Source organism: Porites lutea, chromosome 7 (genome assembly GCF_958299795.1).
Source record: "Porites lutea chromosome 7, jaPorLute2.1, whole genome shotgun sequence".
Classification (NCBI taxonomy): Eukaryota; Metazoa; Cnidaria; class Anthozoa; order Scleractinia; family Poritidae; genus Porites; species Porites lutea.
The window spans coordinates 13,695,498-13,717,316 of record NC_133207.1 but is presented as its reverse complement, the minus strand read 5'-3'; the positions used below and the strand labels follow the sequence as shown (position 1 = coordinate 13,717,316).

The 21,819-nt window shown below is 37.6% G+C and overlaps 1 protein-coding gene across 3 annotated transcripts in view; it reads left to right on the top strand.

Annotated features, from left to right (window-relative positions):
* The window catches only part of LOC140944003 (son of sevenless homolog 1-like), a 31,357-nt gene that overhangs the window by 5,624 nt on the left and 3,914 nt on the right, over positions 1-21,819 (top strand). Inside the window, exons 5-29 of one of the 3 annotated variants that reach the window (XM_073393109.1) lie at positions 38-91; positions 1,043-1,141; positions 1,672-1,719; positions 1,839-1,979; positions 2,785-2,919; positions 4,672-4,770; positions 5,330-5,380; positions 5,463-5,542; positions 5,807-5,906; positions 6,649-6,688; positions 7,932-8,020; positions 8,259-8,358; positions 10,085-10,202; positions 11,838-11,921; positions 12,169-12,220; positions 12,352-12,430; positions 14,126-14,209; positions 14,608-14,728; positions 15,734-15,890; positions 17,016-17,129; positions 17,468-17,523; positions 18,321-18,513; positions 20,078-20,170; positions 20,839-20,956; positions 21,173-21,263. In XM_073393109.1, coding sequence (XP_073249210.1) covers positions 38-91; positions 1,043-1,141; positions 1,672-1,719; positions 1,839-1,979; positions 2,785-2,919; positions 4,672-4,770; positions 5,330-5,380; positions 5,463-5,542; positions 5,807-5,906; positions 6,649-6,688; positions 7,932-8,020; positions 8,259-8,358; positions 10,085-10,202; positions 11,838-11,921; positions 12,169-12,220; positions 12,352-12,430; positions 14,126-14,209; positions 14,608-14,728; positions 15,734-15,890; positions 17,016-17,129; positions 17,468-17,523; positions 18,321-18,513; positions 20,078-20,170; positions 20,839-20,956; positions 21,173-21,263 — 2,396 coding nt within the window. The remainder of the gene's footprint in view (positions 1-37; positions 92-1,042; positions 1,142-1,671; positions 1,720-1,838; positions 1,980-2,784; positions 2,920-4,671; positions 4,771-5,329; positions 5,381-5,462; positions 5,543-5,806; positions 5,907-6,648; positions 6,689-7,931; positions 8,021-8,258; positions 8,359-10,084; positions 10,203-11,837; positions 11,922-12,168; positions 12,221-12,351; positions 12,431-14,125; positions 14,210-14,607; positions 14,729-15,733; positions 15,891-17,015; positions 17,130-17,467; positions 17,524-18,320; positions 18,514-20,077; positions 20,171-20,838; positions 20,957-21,172; positions 21,264-21,819) is intronic. The other 2 variants (XM_073393110.1, XM_073393111.1) reach the window with 2 other exon arrangements.

Below are 21,819 nucleotides of genomic sequence, written 5' to 3'. Positions count from 1 at the left end.
CATCGTGTAACATTTGTTCATATTGTGTACATTTTAGGTATTAATGGATATGTTTCATCCTGATGACGTGGAAACATCTGTGGAGGCAGAGGTTGGCATTAATAATACATTTGTGCACTGCCCTCTTATAAACCCTTAAAGCAAGATGCATAATCATTTTTCACAATGCCCTTGATCCATACATTTGTTATTGCATGGTCAGTGAGGCAAATTTGTCTCAAGTCAAGACATTGTACCAGTGGTGATCATTTTTTCTTTTCCCATGACATTTCTATTTGAAAAAGCGGTAATAATGCAAGGAAAGATTACATGCTGATCAAAGCTTTTAATGAAAAAAATGAAGTGATTCGGTCAACAGTTTTTTCTCCACATTGCTTTGCCTTACAACATTGCATCCAATTTACCTTATTCTTTTTCATTAATAAACTCTTGTGGTTGGTGGATGATTTCACGTAACAGTTCTATGCCAAACAGAAAACACTGCAGGAAAGTAATGGACAAAATTTAGGTTGTAGGGAAGCACTTAAATCTAGGGGTAATTAAGGGGACCAGGAGACAAGCCTTCTTTGGGAGAGACAAAATCGAGTGCTACATGTACTGGGGATATCCTGATCAGTCTTTGGGGGTGAGGCCCATATCCCCTAGTCCCTAGGAACTAAGGGGAACCAGTAGGGGGCCCTCCTGGGCAGAGTACAGAGTATAGATCAGGTGGGACTGGGGGTCAGCATCCAGGAGTGGATATTTTTCCGGTAAAGTTCATATTCTCGATCTTGAATGCAATGTATTAAGTGGCATGCAATCAATTTTGCTAAAAATGCACAGAAGGAACCATTGCAGAAACTGGTAATAGAACTGCAACTTTTTCCCACTTTGCACCTGCAGATTTTCTTATGAATCCTTGCTTTTTTCCTGAAGATATAATGATTGTAAATGCCAAGATTATTTTTGCTGATAGTTTTCTTAGTTTTCCAATATTATAAGAAAGCTATATCTGCTAGCCTTGTCATGATTAAAAACTCTTTTAAATATCTTCCTTTTTTAGACTCTAAGCCGTGAAACTGCACTTACTTATGAGGAAGTTGTGCGTGAAGTGATGCTTGCTGAGAGCCAGTACATTAGGGATTTGAACATGATCATCAAGGTATTAGCAAATGTGTGTCACTTTTACCATTTAACATAATTTAATGTAAAGATTTAGCCAAGGCCAAAGGCGAAGCTCCTGTTAACAAATTTATAACTTGCTTCAGTCAATAAACTTGTAACCATTGCAAAGAAATCTGCTTGGAGTTAAGCCTCCCATCAGTAATTTTGAAGGCTAATAAAGCGTTGGCAGAAAACTTAAAAAAACGTAATTTATTAAACCTCAATGGGTCCACACCTGAGTCCATGGTATAATCATGGGATACTGGTCAGTGGATACCTTGTTTTGACAGCTATCAGTTGACAACAACATGGGTGTGCATTATCAAGGCATTCCAGGCTCCCGCACTAGCTAGAAAGTGTGACATTTCACATTGGTTTGCCTGTGGTATGGATGTATGGCCATGAGACTACCAAAATTTCTTGGATCGAAAGACCAAATTCCTTATCTATGAGGCTCCCCTTGCATGCATCCATTCACGTGGGGCTCTAGGACAGTAACAAGATGTGGATATTTGATTGATTTTACAGGTTTTTAGAGCACCTTTTGTAGAAGCAAAGGATCTTTTCACACGCAACGTATGTACCTACACTCTATATTATTATCATTCTTGTTGTATTTGGTTACTGGTAACTCCTTCAAATGTACTCACAACTGAGGAGTAACTATGTTTTCTTCCTGATTATATATTTTACAGGATATTGACCAAATTTTCAGTAATATCACTGACATCTATGAATTCTCTGTGACATTTCTGGGGTTGTTGGATGCAGCGATTGAAGTAGCAGATGAAGGGAAGCAACCAGCAATTGGGGAATGTTTTGAAGAAATGGCAGAGGTAACCTGTGTGTATGACCCCATTTTTGCATAGGTCTGGGCAAAGTATTGAATGGTCAAAAAATAGCCAAATCCACCTTGTGTTTATATGGGCACGACCCATATAACCATGCAAGTTTTTGAATGGCAAAGTGTGCATGCTTTTGACCAGATCAGAAGAAGGTCCAAATGTTTGGATCGTTATACATTTTTATGAAACTGCCCACCTACCACTCCCCTAAGCCAACATTAAGACTTACTTCTCACTTAGGGCAAAATGTTGGCTTAGGGGAGGGGTAGGTTGGCAGTTTTCCAGAAATGTAAAGATCCACCTTTTTGTACCGGTATAGTTCCACTTTTACACAGACTTGTGTGAACACCTGAATCATACAAATTTTTCACAGTTTGCTCTGTAAAAGCCTAGAGCCTAGTTACTTATGTGTGATAAAAAAAGCCATTCCAGTGCTGACACTGGCAAAGAGAAAGAGAAAGAGAATTTTGATCAGTGTAATAAATTTATTGAGATAAAATTTGAGTCCAGTGGTCCACAGTTCAAAAGCACTTAAAGCTTGTATTACTTCTGATGATCGATTATGATTATGAAATTCATCCGATTCCCATTTTTACTGGGGACTAGTTGTGTAGCTCTCATAAAAAATCAGACAAGACTGAGATACATGTACAGGTAAATTAAAGCAAAATTTTTCATAGCAGGCGTTCATCTAAAATAATCACTTCATCTGGCTAACCAATCTCTTGGTACTATAGCATCTACTCCGAGCAGGTTGCATGCTTAATTCATTATGATTGTGCTTGCCTAATACCAGGGAGCTGAGTTTGAAGTTTATGAGACATATGCCCGTGAGCAGACAGCATCGGCAAGCAAGCAGTATAGACATCTTGGGATTGGTGGGAAGCTCTCAGAATTGTTACTAAGACCTCCTGTCAATGACTATTTCAAGGTATGTAGGCTCCATTTTTAATTTATTAATTTGATAAAATAAATAATTGTTATAGTGAACAGAACTTTACCGTTACGGTATCTGGTCTCTAACAGTTGTTCAACCCCAGTTGTTCAAAGCCTGGATAGCACCATCCACTGGATTACCTATCCATTGGATAAACGTTAGGCAAACCATTGTGCCACCCAAACGGATGGAGATTGAGCTAGTGAATAAATCCACCTTCATCCACCTTGTGAACAATGCGTACTGGGGCCTGAATTAAATTGATTAGTACAGGTCCTAGAACTTCAACTGTTTTATTTACCCCTATAAAATAAGAAGCAGCTATAACATGAAACAAGAAGAGCCTAATTAAGATTCCTTTTGAATGGCTGCCCTTCACTATTAGAAACTAATAACCAGATGTTACCTTTGACTTTTCTTTATCAAAACATATAGACTGTTCACAGTCCCCTATTTTTCCATGAGATCGTCAAGATATAGTGCTTCTTACTGTTAATGGCAGCCGTGTTGACTGTGAAATGTACCAAGGGGGCGGGCATCAGGGTTTATAGCTCTAGGGAGGGGGGGGGGGGCGAGAAAAATTGATGGACTGTAAATTTAACATCACTGATGATGTTTGATTAGTCATTAGATAATAGATAATAATTTGCGTTGACAATGGACTTAGCTTAAGTTGTTGACACTGATAAGTCATCGTTTTTATAAAACGCACCATAAAGCACATCTTGTTCAAAGACACAAAGGATTTTTGTTATTTTCCTCATTAATCACGTAAGCCAACATGCTTTTGAAGCAGCCTGGCCAAGGGAATGTTGTAACAACGTTTCTCTCAAACCAACTGAAATTTAACGCTATGCCAATGCAAAAAGACGACCTTTCAGAAATGCCTGGCTTTGGTGAAGTGAGCATGCTTAGCGCTTTAATTAGGAAAATGTTTCACCTTGACATGTTTGTCCTAGAAACTGTACAAAAGGAGATAAATTATTTGTAAACATGCGAAATTCTGCTAAATTTGTTTGGCATGTTTTTCATTGCCAGGAGAGTTTCTTAAGTGAATGGTAAAAGGCGTGAAATGCCTGTCACACCACCTGAACATGAGCTGCAGTGATGTTATTACAGTCCCTCTGTTTTTCTTGCTTCCTACCAAACCACCCCCACCCCCTACGTAGTTTTGACACTCACACAAGATGGCAGCTTGTAACGCAAAGCGCTCGATCTCGACGATCTTACGGGAAAATAGGGGACTGTGAACAGTGTACAAAACATAACACAAGAGGAATTATTCCTGAGCAGCTTTCATTGGAATAGTGAAGATTTTCATCCACTCAAAACATTCAGAAGTTGGAACCAGTTTGCACTGTACATCATAGTAAACTGCACCATGAAAAATTATTCTTTTTGCATGGAAAATATGCACTAAAAATAATAATAATAACAATAATAATAATAATAATAATAATAATAATAATAATAATAATAATAATAATAATAATAATAATAATAAAAACAATAATTGTAATTGTAATAATTATCAAAATAAAGCTTATTATTATAATTGTTATTATTTGACTGTCTGGGGCTTTTTTCATATTAGGATGTCATCATCAGATTTAACAGTTAAGATCATTTTCAACAGCCAATAATATTATTGCTGAAATTTTTTTCTTGCCAATTTTTTTGATGATGGGTATCATTGGCAAAATCATTGCCATAACTTTGAATGATTGATTTTTTATTTTTATCAAGTCAAAAGGTCCTGGTTTTAAGGAAGCTGTCCAGTACTGCCTTCCCAAGCTGCTTATGATGCCTATTTATCAATGTCTACACTACTTTGATCTCATCAAGGTAAAGAATTTGATGCAGCTTAAATGAGTCTTAAGTTGCGGGCTTGTTTGTAAGCAGAAAAAAAATTGTGATCTAAGGAGCTATGCTAATGGACAAAAATCAGTTTAATTAAACCATACCCATATAAATAGCTTTTTCCTGGAGTGTTCCCTCTAGCTTTCGCTTCAGTTACTACCTTGTTGCTGCCTCTTTTTTTTTCTGGGAACAGAATATTATCGTCAATGGGTTGAATCAATTTTTGTGGTTATGACTTGCAAATAGACAATTTTTGTGAGGGCAACATTTTTCAATAAATTGTCAGATCTAGAATTCCTTTGTTTTTATTGTCTAATTTTTTGAATTTAGTAAAGTGGAAGCATTAATTATTTTGTTATTTATTAATTTTTATTGTGCATTCTTGTATTTCTAGAGTACACATAACATAAACTATAAAAAGAAAAAAATATATTACTGCAATATTATTGCAATATTATTTTTGAAGCAGAACATCTTATGTGAGAGAAATATCTGTATTAAAGTGATAACAAAGAAATGCAATTATTTCTATTTTATTTTTCAGTTGTTGTTAAGAACATCTCCTGATGAAGCTGATATTGACAGTTTAAATCAGGTACAAAAATAAATTTTTGTCTATAGAATTTATCAGTGATAGCTGTTTAACCAAACCCAAAATATTGTATTCTTATTGACAGGCCCAGAGTGCTTTGAAACCCCTCCAGGCACAAATGGAAAGAATAGTTCAGTCCTCTGGAAGTCTTGCCAAGAAAAGAGAGTAAGTATGAGAAAATTCCAGTGTGTTACCATCCTCCTGGGCATTGAAGCACTCGTCGTAGCCATCATCAACTTTAATTTCCTCCCTGAGTGTTTGTCCTTTTCTCTGGCCTCTCCTCCTTGCTTCCTTCATAACTTTGTTTTTACACTAGCCCAACACTTGCTTTGTATACAAACTTACAGTGTAACTCAAAATATTCCATAGCTGTTTTAAGAATTTTAGTTAAGCTTTCTACATATATATTTCATATTCTCTGCATTTTAGAGACTTCAAGTTTGGCAGAGCTCAGAAGAGGAAGTCTGGGGCATTCCGTTCAGCAGCAGTTCAGATGAATGAACTGCAGAGGAACATCGATGGTTGGGAGGTAGGTGAAGAGATGGACACACTGCATTGTATAGTAACTTATAGCTTTGTACTAATCTGTATGTAAATCTTACGTCAAACTGTGGAATAGTCAGCCACCCACTGTACCTACGATTTGGTCAGTAAGCTAAGAAACTCAGAGGACTAGTGACTGCTAAAAACCAGCTACACTGTGGAATTAAATTTTTAAAAAAAATACTTATTATTATTATTGAAGTTAAGAAAGACAGTTTCTTTTGTTTGAACTGCCAAACATTTTTTTGGCATTCCATCAGTTCTATTCTTAACCTGAAAAATCCCGTAAAAATTGAAATAATTACAAAATGTATACCTCCTATCAACAGATTGTGACTTTTCTGTCTTTAATTAGTGACTGCTTCAGCCTGCCATTCATTCCACTTAATATGTAGGGTGAGACAAAAATGATGAAAAATTTTGGTCAACCCTTCAGTTTTCTAGTTTGGATCTTCTTGAAGCTTGAAAAAACTTCCATAATCTTTAATGATTTAATTTTCTCTTTTGGCTGTAAATTCTAATAATGTTGTATTGTACTCACACAACAGAAAAATCTAAGGGCCTCAGGCCATCAAACAATGTGTTTGGCAGTTCCTGGTTGAGGTGTTAAAGATAAAGAGCTTAAAATAATATCTCTACATTAATTTTGCTGTCTTTGGGTTTCTTGGTCGAAGGTTAAAAGTGCTTTTTTATAATATTTATAGGTATATTATATGGTTGCTTTTTAGGGAAGAGATATTTCACAATCTTGTACAGAGGTGATGAAAGGTAAGGTTGTTGGCAAAATTTCACTTGCTCCGTTCTTTAATTAATATTTAACTACTTTTTTGGCCCCAATTTATTAGAAATACCCAAATTTTTTATGGAGCTGTATTTCTCTGAGTATACTCTCTGCTGCAAAGACTAATACTGAATTGTCAATGAAAAGTTGGCAATTCAGTTAAGTAGTTAAAAATTGTTTTGGCTTTTATTTTTGCATTCCTTTTGTCTCATATTTAAGCCAGTGGAGTAAAAACTCCAGCCAAAAAAAGGAATACGAAAAAAGAAATTAAAAATAAAATAAAATAATAATAATACAAATGTAGTAACTCCAAAGATAATAATTCCAGGTAAGAAAAGAACAATGCAAAAGTTTGCACTCCTTGGACTGGCTCATACTGTAATTATCCTTAGGACAGTGATGGAAGACTGAGGTCTCCCATCAGGTCTTGACTGGACTTTGTTTCCCAGGGAAAACCCTTTGTTTTATCAGATAATAATAATAATAATAATAATAATAATAATAACAAAAAGTAACAATAATGATAACTATGATAAGGATAATGATAGTGATAACCATAACATTGATAATGACAATAATATTATAACAATAAGCTGGCATTTTTTAGTTAAGTGACAAGCCCTTTTGGAGGCTGCAGTGTCATAAGATCCTACAGTTCAGTTGGTTCCTATACCAAAGGCCGCAGCATTAATCAGGTCTCATGAGTCAGTACATGTAGGTCTGGTTTTACTTCATATAACTTTGTAACTTTCTGATGAATTTTCCCCAAACGTTGTGTGAACCTCAACATCATACTTTGTAGATAATTTGTTTTGGTGATGAGCCCCTTCACAACTGTTTTTTTTTTTGTCCTTAAAGGTTAAAATCTTTTTTAGATTTAAATGGTGCAGGATTGTAATATCTGGCTTAAAGAGCACCTCAGTTTTTGCAGAAATATGAAACAATAATATTAATATGAGAAATTATTTCTCATATTAATATTATAATGTTTATTAACGTTGTTAGTATTAACCCTTTAAGCCGACAAATCCCCTTACATTTCATTAAAGAATTTGATAAGAGAACTTGTTTAAAGACGAGAGCATTTTTCCCTCAGGTGATCATTGATTAATTCCCATTATCTAATCTCTTGATTATGTTTTGATATTGTACGGAGAAAATAAATGTTTAACTCTTGGGACTTGAAGTGTAAATCAGTGTATGATGTACTTTTATCTTTTCTCAATGTAGAGGGACTTCTTGGCAAGATCCATCCCAATAAGAAAGACACAGAGAGATATGTTTTTCTCCTTGATGGGCTCTTAATTTGTTGCAAGCAGGTATTGTGCAGCCTTTTTTGGCTTTTGTTTCACTGCAAGAGTACTTAAGCCTTTTTCGGCTTTTCTTTCACGTGATGAAAAAGAGCGTGTCCGAAGCTAGTAAGGCAGCTGCATTGTAAGAACACTAGATATTGGTTTAATTAATGTTATTAAACTAAAGAGTAAAAGTTTTATAACCACCCATCCTCCCTTTGTTTTACCTTGCTATTGCACTGATTTTTTTTTTCATGGCTTGCAGAATACTCGGCATTCATTAACAGGACCTTCCCCAGAGTACAGACTCAAAGAAAAGTACTTTTTGAGGAAAATTGAAATTAACAACCTTGATGATACAGAAGGTAATAAATATAAAATTTTCAAAAATAATTGTGTAAGAATGATAATTATTATCATTCAGAGCAGTTTCTTAGCATTGGCTTACTCAATTTGACATAAAGATGATGATTTTGTTCTGACACAGTGCACCCAACTTAACCTTCCAAGTCAAAATTGCTCCTTTTGGAGGTGCTCCTAAAGGGAGGTGGTGGGGCTTCTATGTCCCTATAGTTTGAATTTAAAATCCTATCATTTCATTTTCAACCCATCTATGTGTCATTTGTTGTCATTTCAGCTGACCTCTATGTTCCTGGTCCAAGGCCATGTCGCTTGTCAGTATTTTACCTATATTTACAATAACTGAATTATACCTCGCATGACGATTGGCTAATTTTTATTATCAATAAGAGGACAGACACATAGAATTTTCATTTATGCAATTTACGCCTATAAGACCGACCTTTCGGTTTGATTGTACACAGCTCATATAGCGGAATGGCTTTCAGAACAACAAACAGGACAAGAACTGACGTAAACAACTGGCCGTACACGATTTCTGTTCGTACTGATCAGTTAGCAACTCTTCAAAACTGCCAGGCTAGTTTGATCTACAGACAGCTCAACCGAACATTGCTTTTGGCTTATTGTTCAGTTACTTTAACGGCTCCAAAATCTTTCCCTGGAATAATATTTAACCTTGGGCTAGTTTACGACATTATACAGTCCAAAAATGCTTCCGTTTTTCGAGACAATAAACACCTCTGATCTCATTCTTGTTTGAAGTTTGCAAAACAATAATTTAATTCCTAATTTATGCAGGGCAGTGGTGTGACTCAACCTGTCAAATTTTTAGCCAATGAAACTCCATTACTTGTCATCGCCAAGTGAGAAAAGTTATTGACACTAGCATTGCGCCTTAAAAAAGTCATGAATTTTCTAGTGTTTTCCTCATTTTTACCAGCAATATTTCACTTTTTCGAGCTTTTGTTGTTGAAAAAACAAATTGATGCCAGTTTTTTATCATCTGTTCTCTTATTGATGATGAAATGACATCATAACATTGCTAAAGTTTGTTGTGGATCCACTCGCCCGTGGCAACAGTTTAACGATGTTATGACGTCATTTTATCATAAGGACAGACAATAGGGAGTTTAAGATGCCACTACGGCGACGGCAACGAGAACGTCAAAAAACAATTGGTTAAGATTAGCAAAACAGCAACTATGCACGTGCATCACGCTTTTTTGTAAATTTCTCTGCCGTCACTGCACGATTACGACGTGAATTGCCTAATTTCACGTTTTATCGACAACGTGAACTTACGACGACGAATCTCTCTTACTCTTTGTAAACCTGGATATTTTTCTTAAGAATTCAACTCCAGGAGAGTTCGCCTACATAAGACATAGTGACCGAGTTGGGATAATTACGCTAAAGTTTCATAGATCGAGAAGTCACTTTTTAAGCGACGTTTTTGCCTCTGTCGCCGTCGTGGTATCTTAAACTCGCTAATAAAAAACTGGCGTCAATTTGTTAATTTGGATATGCTTGCAACAGACTTGACTATAATTTTTTTTATGGTGGTGGTTGCTAATTCAAGGGTAGGGGTGACACCACGGGTAGGACAGGCCGTCACCCTCACCTTTGGTCTAGCTCTCTCTCACCCTTTTTGGAAATGCCACAGCATGGTCATTTCTGTTACATGCATGTTGTAGTAATAGCTTTGGAAATTGTTTTTTTCCCCAACAGATGTAAAGAATGCATTTGAGATAGTTGATCGAGAGCAGCCTAAAGCCGTCTTCACCTGTAAGACAGAAGAAGAGAAAAATGAATGGATGTCAGGTTTAATGACAATCTACATGAGAAGGTAAGAAGTAAGTTAAGTAACATTCCAAGAACATCAGCAAGGTCATGAAGCAGGTGATGAACTTGAAGTACCACCACCCCCCCCCCCCCCCCCCTACTGGACAGGATGCCTAACCATAAAAGTGTGACCTGGGGCTCATTTCTTTAGTGACCCAGTAATTAAAGCTCCCAGAAAGCTGTTTTCCTATAGCTATGTAAACACAAGATTGAGCTTTCAATAGCTTTGCTGCTAATATGGTGAAATAATCAATCGAACAAAACAAACTGGACAGGTTTGTTATCCTTGGACCTGTGCTTTTGTTCTTAATAGTAACATGATAACAATAAAAATAGCAACAACAACAACGAGAGTGCCACCCTCCCTCACTTGCAGCCAATGGCTGAATTGTGGAGGAACCAGAGAGGTGAGATCAGACATCATCATGTAAAGGTGCACTATGCTGCCACTTCCGTGTTTGATCTCACCTCACCCACCCAGACCATTGACAGCACAAGTCACATAGACCACGACAGCGGGGCCTACGTCCCCTACTCTTTTTGAACAATGTCGTGTGTTCTTTTATGTCCCCCTCCAAATGATGTGTAAGGATGAACAAGACAGACGGCTTAACTTCACCACTTAATGACGCGATCATCTGAACTGAGAAAAGGGTTTTAGTCACAGCTATGTACGATCTCACCAGATTTTTTAAGACCTGTGGTTGATGGTCTGGCCGGAGTTTTAACTCCTGCTCAGTAGACCAGCACTCTTTCACGTGAGCGAACCATGCGCCGGTGTTCTTTTGATTTTGATTTTGAAAATTTACCAAGACTTTTGAGAAGTGGGTCCCTGGCAGGGGTACCACATCCACTACTTCCCTCCACAATCAGCCATTATGAAGCAACGTGTCTTGTGTAATGAAGGAATATAATATTTGAAACCAAGCCTGTAAGGGAGTTTCTTCAGTGAGAGCTTAAAGATGTGTTAGGAGATCTTATCCAGTGGAGCGTTCTTTTAGGGAATGTCCCAAGTTTTAGAACACTGTGAATCCTCTATAAAACTCCCCGCCCCCACCCCCTGGGAGCTCATCTATTTCAAGCACTTTTGAAGAAAGCTTATATAATGTAGCGAAATGGTGTGCTATATACTGCTTTTAATCAAACAACCTGAAGAGGATATCGATTTTTCATAAAGAACTTAATGCAGAGTGGCAAACCCAAGCAAATGAAGTTGGACTTCATGCCGCCGAAGATCAAAAACAAATTCGAACTTCCAGCGCGTGAATAAACCATACTGCAACAGTTGACATGAAGTGTTTTTAAGTTATGATTAATTAATACAGTCTCGCATTGACTGATTTGGTTGTGAAAAATAAAGGGGAATAGGGTGGGAGGTGCTTAAAAGAAACGTAGGGCTTAATAACGTTCTTCCCCTGAAATGGAGGGAGGTTATTAAAGATGGGGCGCTTAATAGGGGATTTACGGTAGTTCTGTACTGAAAGGTCCTCAAGTGGAATTTAATGAAGTGATGGACCTCATTGTAAATAGTTTTTAGTGAATAGCCCTGTCTTAAAGTAAGGGTCTTGCATCAAGAACTGTCAAAAGTCTTGTAGTGAAGGGCTGTGTAGTGATTCACTTCTCTTTTGTCTCTCAACAGCACATTAGACCGGATGCTTGATCATCTGCTGTTAGAAGAAGAAAAGGCGATACCTCTTAGAATGCCAAGCCCCGAAGAATACTGGTCAGTGAATTCTATATATAACATTATCAATAGTTTATAGTACACTAGGGGAGTTGGTAAGGGCATACACATGATGGCTCTGGGGGTAGGGTGGGATTGACAGGGCATGGACAGGATTAGCGGGAGAAAAGCGTTTGAGAAGTTTGGAATTTTGAGTAGTGTAATAAACATGCTCGATTGTTTAAAGTGAGGGGAGTAATAATTTGGACCTATATCTTATAACCATCTGTATTATTTTTATTTTCAGTTTTGCTGTAGAGGACGCTGAAGATAATATTGTTTTTGAAGAAGGACAAGGGGTAAGAAAAAAAAACATTTTTGTTCAAGATTTAGGATTTGAGTAGAACCAGGAAAATTTTATGGAGTTGATCATCAGCAGTGTGTTCTTGTAAACAAATGTAATTTTATTTGTCTGTCCTTCATTTCAAAGAGCCTTAGCAATGCCCCAGTTATCAAAGGTGGAACACTGATCAAGCTGATTGAGAGACTGACCAATCACAAATATGCAGGTTAGTTTAAGCACAGGTAGTCCAAGCTCGAAATATAAGCATCGCCGAACATCGGTACTGTTGCATAACATTGGAAATATAAGGATTTTATGGGGAAAAAACCTATCGTTTCCGTAACCTACGAAAATGAAAGGATATCAATGAAATACAGCTTAACGTACATAAAATGTGTGTCACATCTCTCCTGTTTGGTCCATGGGCCGATTTATAAGAGAGAAAACCGTTTACAGTACAACCCATAAAACGGCCATAAATCCGCCTATGGAGCACGCAGGAGAGACGTAACACACACTTTTTGTAAGGTAAGCTTTTTTTTTAAATTGAAATCCTTTCATTTTCGTAGATTACGGAAACGATAGGTTTTTTCCCCATACAAATCCTTATATTACCAATGTTGCGCAACAATGCCGATGTTCGCCGATGCTCATATTTCGAGCTTGATCTACCTGTGGTTCTAGCCTGCATCGCAGACGTAATCTAACCCCGGTTAGTAAGGTCTGTGAAGCAGCGCCAATACCGTTGTTCTGGGCCCCCAAAGGACTCAACGAATAGTCCATTTTCGAGTTCGCTATGACCGCTGAATTAAAGAAGTGAAGACGCATTTTTTACAGCCTTAGCCTCAATCTGAAGTAATATATTCACAAATTCCAACGAGAAAAAGACCTCTTTATTACTCTGTCTATTGTGTATACAGCTATTTCGAGAAAGGTTGTCGGAAAAAATGTGCACGCGACAATCCCGAAAGGTAATATAGGATATGATCAATACACTGTTCCTGACACGGTAGCTGTCGAACCTACTTTTGTTGCTTTCTTTTAGCACTCGCAAACATATGTCCATGGCCTCTCGTGTCATTCTTTTCAAACTTCTTTGAAAAACGGTGAATTAAAAACCAGCCACAATACCTTTCGGGATTGTCGCGTGCACAACCTTTCTCGAAATAGCTGTATTCAAATTTCAAACACTTACTTGCCAGAATTTCTGAATATTTTACTTTACGTCGAGGCTAACCCTGTATGAATGTGTCGTTAATGTTTACATTCAGCGGTAATTTTTAATTCAAAACTGGACTATTACAAAAAATGTGTTTCGAACTTAATTTCGACCTGACTAACAAATCGACAATGGGATTTTTAACCATTAGGCCTGGGCAATTTTAACCAATAGGCCTTTCCCTTTACTGCAGCTTTTGGCTGCGTCCAAGTTAGCGAAAATCAGTCAACATGGCCGGAAAGAACGGCTAAAAATCAGTCGAGTTGCCAAGTTTGAAAGTGATTTGTTTTGAAATGAACGAAGATATATATCTGCAAAGTCGCGGAATTTTACAGTCGTTTGTTTGGCGGGGGCAAGTTCACGACTTTGGTCGTATTATCTTTAAACTTGCTAAGTTACCTCTTTTTAACGCCCTCTCTCCACCAGTCTCTATGGATATTCGCTTCGCTTACTGCTCTTTTTTTTTATCAAAAGTTGTAAAAAAAAAGCGTGGAATGGTCTGGTGGTAAAGGATTTAACGGAGCCAAAACCAATTGTGGAATCGTACGCATTTAAGGCATTCGACTGATGAACGGTTAGGACAGTTTTGAAGATGGAGCAATAGTTTATTTCTATCCCCTCTCAATTATGCAATTATCTTTTGATTGTTTGTTTATTTTGTCAGGTAACCCTTTTCCACTTTTTTTTCTTTTCTATTCACAGATCCAACGTTTGTGAGGACATTTCTTACCACGTACAGATCCTTCTGTAAACCAAGGGAACTTTTAGATTATTTAATTAAGAGATATCCTTTTCTATGTGAAACTACTAATTGTTTAATTTAAATTGCTGAAAGAACAGAAAACAGCCCTCCTACCAACAATCCTTTATCCTTTGTAACTGTATGATCTTGTTTTTTTTTTTCTTTTTCTTCTTCTTTTTGATACAGTCTTTGATTTGCGTAGGGTATTTAACAGGTTTTTGTGAATCTGTTGCAAAGACGTACATGTATTTGGATGAAACACTTTTTGAACTTGATAGTTCTCACAGGAATAGAAGTTTTTAGTAAAAGTTCTCAGAATATTGTGGTAGTTGAATAAGGATCATATTTCCAAATTTCCTTCACTTTAGTTATTTTTCAATATTTTTTCTTCATAAAGAATACATGAGTGAAATGAAGATAGGTCCTTAACTGTGCATTACATTTGAAATCCCCGAACCTCCTCCTAGCGAGCTTGACAAACTAGCCATGGCCCGGGGGGAGCCTGTTGTCCGAGAGGATCTCAAGAGATTTAGAAAAGAATACGCACAACCTGTGCAACTCAGGTGAGGTAGCGGGATTAGATTGATATACTCTGCTACAGCTTGGATGGTACTACAATAGAAACGGGCAACGGGGAAATGATCCATGCTTTAGTGACATCTCTGTAGCTGTGCGATATTTCTTCCAAAGTGACCCTTAGTTTTTCAGTCTTATGTGTAAAAGTGTGATCACGAGGGTACGTTACGCGTAATGGGGAAAAAAAGTAAGGGCATCTCTAGACTTAAAGTAGACAGCTTCACGTTTAAATCTGAACGCGCTACATCGTTTTGATTATATGCGACATCTGAAGACGTTTTGTGATCGCCAGGGGATTTAAAACAAGGACATATCTAGGTCTTCCACTTTAGATGACCAGCTGTACGATAAATCCGGACGCTCTACACTTTTTAGACGTGCGACACCTGGCCTCAGTTGGTCAAAATGTGGATAGTGCTGTCCAGCTGATAAATTCTAGCCAGTGGATAATGTAATTGGTTGTCCTAACACTTATCCCCTGGGGTGATTTATCTAGTGGATAGCGTTACCCACCGTTTCAACAATGGGCCTGAAGGTATGCGGTAGAATTAAGCTGCTATTTTGTCCCTCACAGATGACGAACTGAGATCCCAGAAGCAAAGCTGAATGATGGTAGTCTGTTGAACTCAGATCATGATAAGAAATGCCCCGCAAAAATGTCCATTTCGTCTTAAGTTTGGACGTTTATGTCGGTGTTCTGCAAGAGACCCTGACCTAGTGGTTCGAAGGCCGATTAGCGTTTAACCCAGGGTTAAATTTAACCCGGGTTTCTTTTCCTTTTGTTAAAAAGCATTTTCTCGGATAGTTTTCTCTGTTATTTTTAAGAGCATTCAATCATCAACTTCTTGATAAAAAGAATTAAACTGAATTTACTTTTCAAGCTTTGTTATTTGAATTCAAATTTCGCACTAACCCTAGGTTATCTTAACTCAGCTTTGAACAACCCGGCCCTACATTTGATTATTATTTTGGCTTTGCCTTTTTTAAACTAGAGTTCTGAACGTTATTCGTCACTGGGTGGATAATCATTGCTATGATTTTGAGCGTGATGCTGAGTTATTAGACAAACTTAATTTGTTCCTGGAAGGCGTCAAAGGCAAAGCTATGAGACGCTGGGTCGAGTCCATTAACAAAGTGATCATTAGAAAGGTAAGTGATGTAGACATTGATTTACAAACTATTAGAGCGTTTCACTCACGTGACCAGCACCTATGCAAGTTTATTCGGACAAAACAAAGCGTTTACATAAGAAAAGAGTACAACTCCCAGAAGACTTGTTTGGGACACCAACATGGCCGCCATTTCGTTGTATTTTTCCGATCCCCGCAGGGGGCGAGGAAAAATACGAGTAATGGGCGAAATGTTCGCTCGTATTATATGCTAAACCATCGAATAAGAGGTTTATTATTCCACTACAAAAAAGAATTGTTATTTTGCAATTGGCTTCCATTGTTTTTGGTAAGAGTATTTAGAAACATCCTGATTCCGTCTGTGAGAATGACGTTAACAACGAGCAAAATGTGTGAAAGGTTTGAACCCAGGAGTCATTTCAAAAGTAGGTTGTGTTTGATCGTCGGGGTGAACGTAGTCCTGACTAGGACTGTTGTTGACAGTGACTACAGTCCCCTGAGTCCTATTCAGGACCACGTTCACCCGGACGATCAAACACAACCTACTTTTGAAATGAGCTAAATGTTCGCGCGTATTATATGCCAAACCATGGAATGACAGGTTAATTATTTTAATGCAAAAGAAAAATGTTATGTTAGCTTCTTTTTTCTAGTAAGAGTATCCAAAACATCCTGATTCGGTCGGTCATAGTTGCTCCTTTTTTCTTAATTTGCATCCGCCGGTATTCACCCTGTTGTATTACGGCCTCGTATTCTGCCCGTTCTCTTGACTTTATATGGTAAAATGACATAATAGTGGAATAATAATCCTAAATATCTCTGGGATAATCGAGTCAGATATGGATGTAACTTTTTTACTCTACATGATGTTTCAGCCTTTGTTTTTAACCCTTTAAGTCCCAATGGTGACCAACATCAATATTCTCCTAACAATATTCATATGTTGCCAAGAGATATGGTTATGAGAGTTAATACACTGATCATTGAAGAGAAAATGCTTTGATCTGTTATCAAACTCTCTCAACTAATTCTTTAAGAAATGTATGAAGATCAGTATGGAGAATTTATATGTGGATATCGGGGCTTAAAGGGTTAAGAAAGCGACTACTTAATCATTCTTAGTAATATGTCGTTTGCTTTCCAGACAACTTCCTACAACGACACTTTAGCTCCAGAAATTACATTTGAGAAAGAACCGCCCCCAATTGAATGGCACTTGGCAGCGTGTAACGACATGGACTTTTTCAACATCTTGACGGTGAGTCGATTTTTTTCATTTCCGAGTTGCCCCAAGCCTCGGTTTCAAAGCAAGGCTTAGTGCGAAGCAGTGGGCCATTTCTGAGTTGCCCCAAGCCTTAGTTTGAAAACGAGGCTAAATGCGAATCCAATGATATGAAAATGATTTTTTATTCTCATGCAAATAAAACTCATTTTCACCACGTTTTAGAAGTAAGAGTTTTTAGAACGCGAAAATGGCGTGCTACACTGTCACAGGACTAAATGCAACGTAGTTTTACACTGAAGTTCAGTGTTTTTTCTTTTGTGACCAGCATAAACCTGTAGACCTAAATCTGTTGTTCTTAACATTGTTTTTAGCTGCATCCAATTGAGATTGCTCGGCAGTTAACGCTTATTGAATCTGAGCTGTACAGGTAATATTCCTACTTTAACTTAGCAGCGCCACGCCTTTGAATCGCGTATTTTACCGAACGCCGACGTGGAACGAAGTATAGAACAACCTTCCGTTTGTCTTTATTTCCTGGTGGTTTTCGACACCAAGTCGCGTATCCTAAAGAGTAAAGATATACATCAATCCGTTGCATCTTATAAACATGACTAGAAATGTTCCACGCTGTGATAAAATTATGCCAGTGTAATGTTTATTGTAGTCTCCCTCGCAGCTGTTTTTCTCGTCACGTACTACGGCTGCGTGGTGGACTAGGTTAATTGTTGAACAAGAATGCTCTTAAAAGGGCAAGTCTCGCTTACTTGGAGGTTAGATAAGAAGTAAGGAGGCGATTAATTCTACACGAAAGAGAATTTTCTCGCTAAAAGTTTTTCACGTCCTACTTTGTCGAAGGTCGAGTATTCTTCAGGATGTCTATTTTTCATATCGTATTGGTTGATTTGTTTATGAATTGATTGAGTACCCGTGTATAAATTCACGAAAATCAAGGGCCTCAATTCGTGAGAAATTACATCATTGCTGAAGAACGAAAACGTGATGAACATGAATAACCATTGCCGAAAAAAACCGCATGCATATCACAAGACTCATTTGCATACAATGAAAGTTTATAAAACCCGACCAGTTAGCCTAACCATCGACGTTTTGCTGCTAAAGCAAGCGAGACTACTAAAGTAAACTGAATGCAGTATTAGATACTGAAAGCATCCCTTGTGAAGGATCTTAATCTTATGCTGCTATTTTTCTTGCTCTATTTCCCAGGGCGGTACGTCCCTCGGAGCTGGTAGGAAGTGTCTGGACGAAAGAAGACATCAAACATTTGACGTCGCCGAATCTTTTAAAGATGATTCATCACACCAATAAAATCACTGTGTGGTTTGAGAAGAGCATGTTGGAGTTTCCAAACTTAGAAGAAAGAGTAGCAGTATTAAATAGACTTATGGATATTCTAACAGTGAGTATGGCAGTTTCCTTGCTAATGGAGATAATTCAAGCTTTTTTTCTCATGGCCTCATGTGGCCTCCTCTTTTTGCTGCTTAAGGGCCTTCCAGATTTTGGGGTCGGGGGCCATGTTCCCTTGTTCCTTTTAATAATCACTTAGTCAGCAAGTGTCATGGCGTAGCATCGTAATGACAGTCGCTTCTGACCAATGGTGTTACCTCACCTGCTCTTTTGTAAAGAACAAATTGACTTCAACTCTCGGCTCACTGGTAACCAAATCCAAACAACTACTGCGAGTGACGAGAGCAAAAATGTGAGTCGTTAAGGGTCTGCTTGTAACGTTTATGGAAAGACTTTTCTTTGAAGCTGAAAAATCAATGTTCTCCTGTTCCAAAAAGGTTTTTTTCTTTGTTCCTGAAAAGTGAGTGGTCATGCTGCCTTGCCACCCAAAATCCCTGGGGGGCCCTCTGTCTGGTGTCGTTGTGTTGTGTTTATTAACACTTGGGGACCCTGCAAGTATAGAGAAGGCAGGTTTCTCGAAGAAATCTATTGCTAAGATGGGTATTCTTTAATTTGAAATAATTCTCGTTTGGCTACTGCCCCGACGCTAGTTCGTTCTATTGTAAACTAAGCTTATGTTATCTCTTCTGAATCGAGTTAATACAACTGTTATAGTACAAATCGGTTGAAGATTGGTTTCGATTTGAATTCTTTTTAAAACTAAAACCAAAGTATTAACTCTGGCCAATCACAACATGGTCTTGCAAACAAATTAACCAATCAGATCTCAAAGCAAACCCAGTGTAGCCGTCTCCAAGCGCGGGAAAAGTCGCAATTGGTATAGGTTAACTTCTGATTGGTTGAGAAGCTGCCGCGAGATCTTCTGGCCAATCACAAACAATAGAGCGATCACGGATTACTTTTAATACTTGATAGGCCATTTGCACTAAGAGGTCATGTGACATCTTTTTGTGAAAATGAAAGTTACATGATTTTTTCTTCAAAAAACGATTAGTGGGTCCTATTTTTAGCAAAATAATAGTGATTTGGTTTTTCAAACCTGTACCATTTTCTTCAAATGAGTGAGTTCGTAGCTGGTCACGTGACCAAACTGTGATTTTTAAAATTATGAATTACCTCTTTCTGAACACCAATTTTGCACTTAAACTTCAAGGAAAGTGTTGAAAAGTTGATGTAAGAATGTTTACAGCACATCTGAGCGTAACTATCAAACGTTAACAAGATCTAAGCAAAAAGTAGTTTTAGCCGCCATGTTGGAGGGCAAGAATATGCCCTCCAACATGGCCGCCAATACAAATGATACTACTTTGTTGAAAAATCAAAGTGCCATAAAATATCTCCTTTAAATGCGTTTCCTCTCAAATTTCGGGTGTAAGATAATTTTTATGTGCTCTGTCAATTTTTGGCATCAGCAAGATTCCAACTCATTGTTTAAAGGAAGCATTGGTCACGTGACCTCTTAGTGCAAGTGGCTTATTGAAAGCCGGTCTGGACAGTGAAATTTAAACTTAATCATTTTGTTCAGTGAGTTCTGAAATTGTTTTAATTACTTCCAGGTTTTTCAAGAATTAAACAATTTCAATGGAATTTTAGAAGTAGTTAGTGCAATTAATTCATCGCCAATTTTCCGACTGCAGCACACTTTTGCGGTAAGTCTTAAATGGCTTGTTTTTTGTATTGTATTGTATTGTTTTCGTTTTGGGTTTTTTGAATTTCTGTAGCGAAATGTTGTTTTACCGTTCTCTTTCACAAGCGATCGAAATTATCTTCGTTGTGTTAAGTTTATTTTTATTATAGTTTATTGCGCCTTCTTAAGTACAATGCATTATGTAGTCAAATATTAAGCATACCCGTTTTGCGCGGATACACTTACGATTTTCGTCTTGTTGATTGCCTGTGTAACTTGCGAAACCAACAAAAATATTTCCGATGGGCCCCTTAAATTTGCCAGCTACTACTGTTGCGAAACAAGAATTTGTCTCTGTAAGAAATCTTACATCTTTCGTACTGTCGAACGAATGTTCCCCCTAAAGATGTGCTAATAAAGAGGGACAGTTACGAAACGTTTCGGCAACCTTTTTCTTGTCCTAGGTATCATTATTACATAAAAAAGTAATTTGATGGAATATGTAGTTTATCGTTTTATGACGTGAAAAGTTTAATTCACTTCAGTCTCAGAGTCAGGTTGATATGCAAGCATGTGACTACCGAAGTTGCCTAGTCCATGCAAAAAAATTGAAGAGAAAAACAATTTAATTTCAGGGAACAAAACCGAGGATCGCAATTCTTACCTTCTCTTTCCGTACATATTTTGCAGGAGTTGTCAGTCAGACGGAGCCAAACGCTGGAAGAGGCAAAAGAACTCAGCCAAGATCATTACAAGAAGTATATCGAGAAATTACGATCCATTAATCCGCCATGTGTCCCCTTCTTCGGTACGTAATAACAGAGAAACTCATTATAATTATACCTGCTAGACATTCTGGTGCACTCAAGTGCTAATGGGATTGTTGAAAGACAGTATATTAGCTACGTGAAGTCATGATGGCGTAGTAGTTACTTAACTGACATCTATATCACTGAATACTTTTTAGCTTGTACTCCCATGGTATACGCTTTTGCTCAAATGTGTAATTTGCTGTCTCTTCCAGGCATGTACTTAACAAATATTCTCAAGACAGAAGAAGGCAATCCTGATTTTCTGCCCAATTATCCTAAGGGAATCATCAACTTTAGTAAAAGGTGCGAGAATTTTTTTATTGTGGTCTGTCCACCAAAGAATGTTTGTCAAAAGTCAAGCAAAACGAATTATCCTTACTTCGCTTGAGGACAATAGGCGTTGTCCGAATTAGAAGGATATTCCACATTCGGACGAACCTTTGAGGACGTAATTTCTTCAAGCTCTCGGCGGAGAAAAGTCAAGGATTATATATCGAGAATGGGAAAATTGAAAAAATGTAAGAAGCTGGAGGAATTATTTCAGGTTACTGTTATCTTAACGATTTCTGTCATTAATAGGAACTATCGCTTTCCAGAATTATATGGGTTTCAAGCTTTACACATTCATAAAAAAAGCAGCGAAAGTAGAAAGGAGATCTGTAAGAGGAGAATAGATGCCGCTACTGTACGTTACATTTTGTATTTATTTGGTCAGGGATATTTTATTTTTATCAGGGAAAAGTCAAGGAATTTTGAAACCGATATCTTTGGCAAATGGCAAAGCAATTGCTTTGACCAATTCAGGTTATCAAATGAACCGATCAAATCTCACAGGGGATCCAGTGCAGCTTCCAAGCGT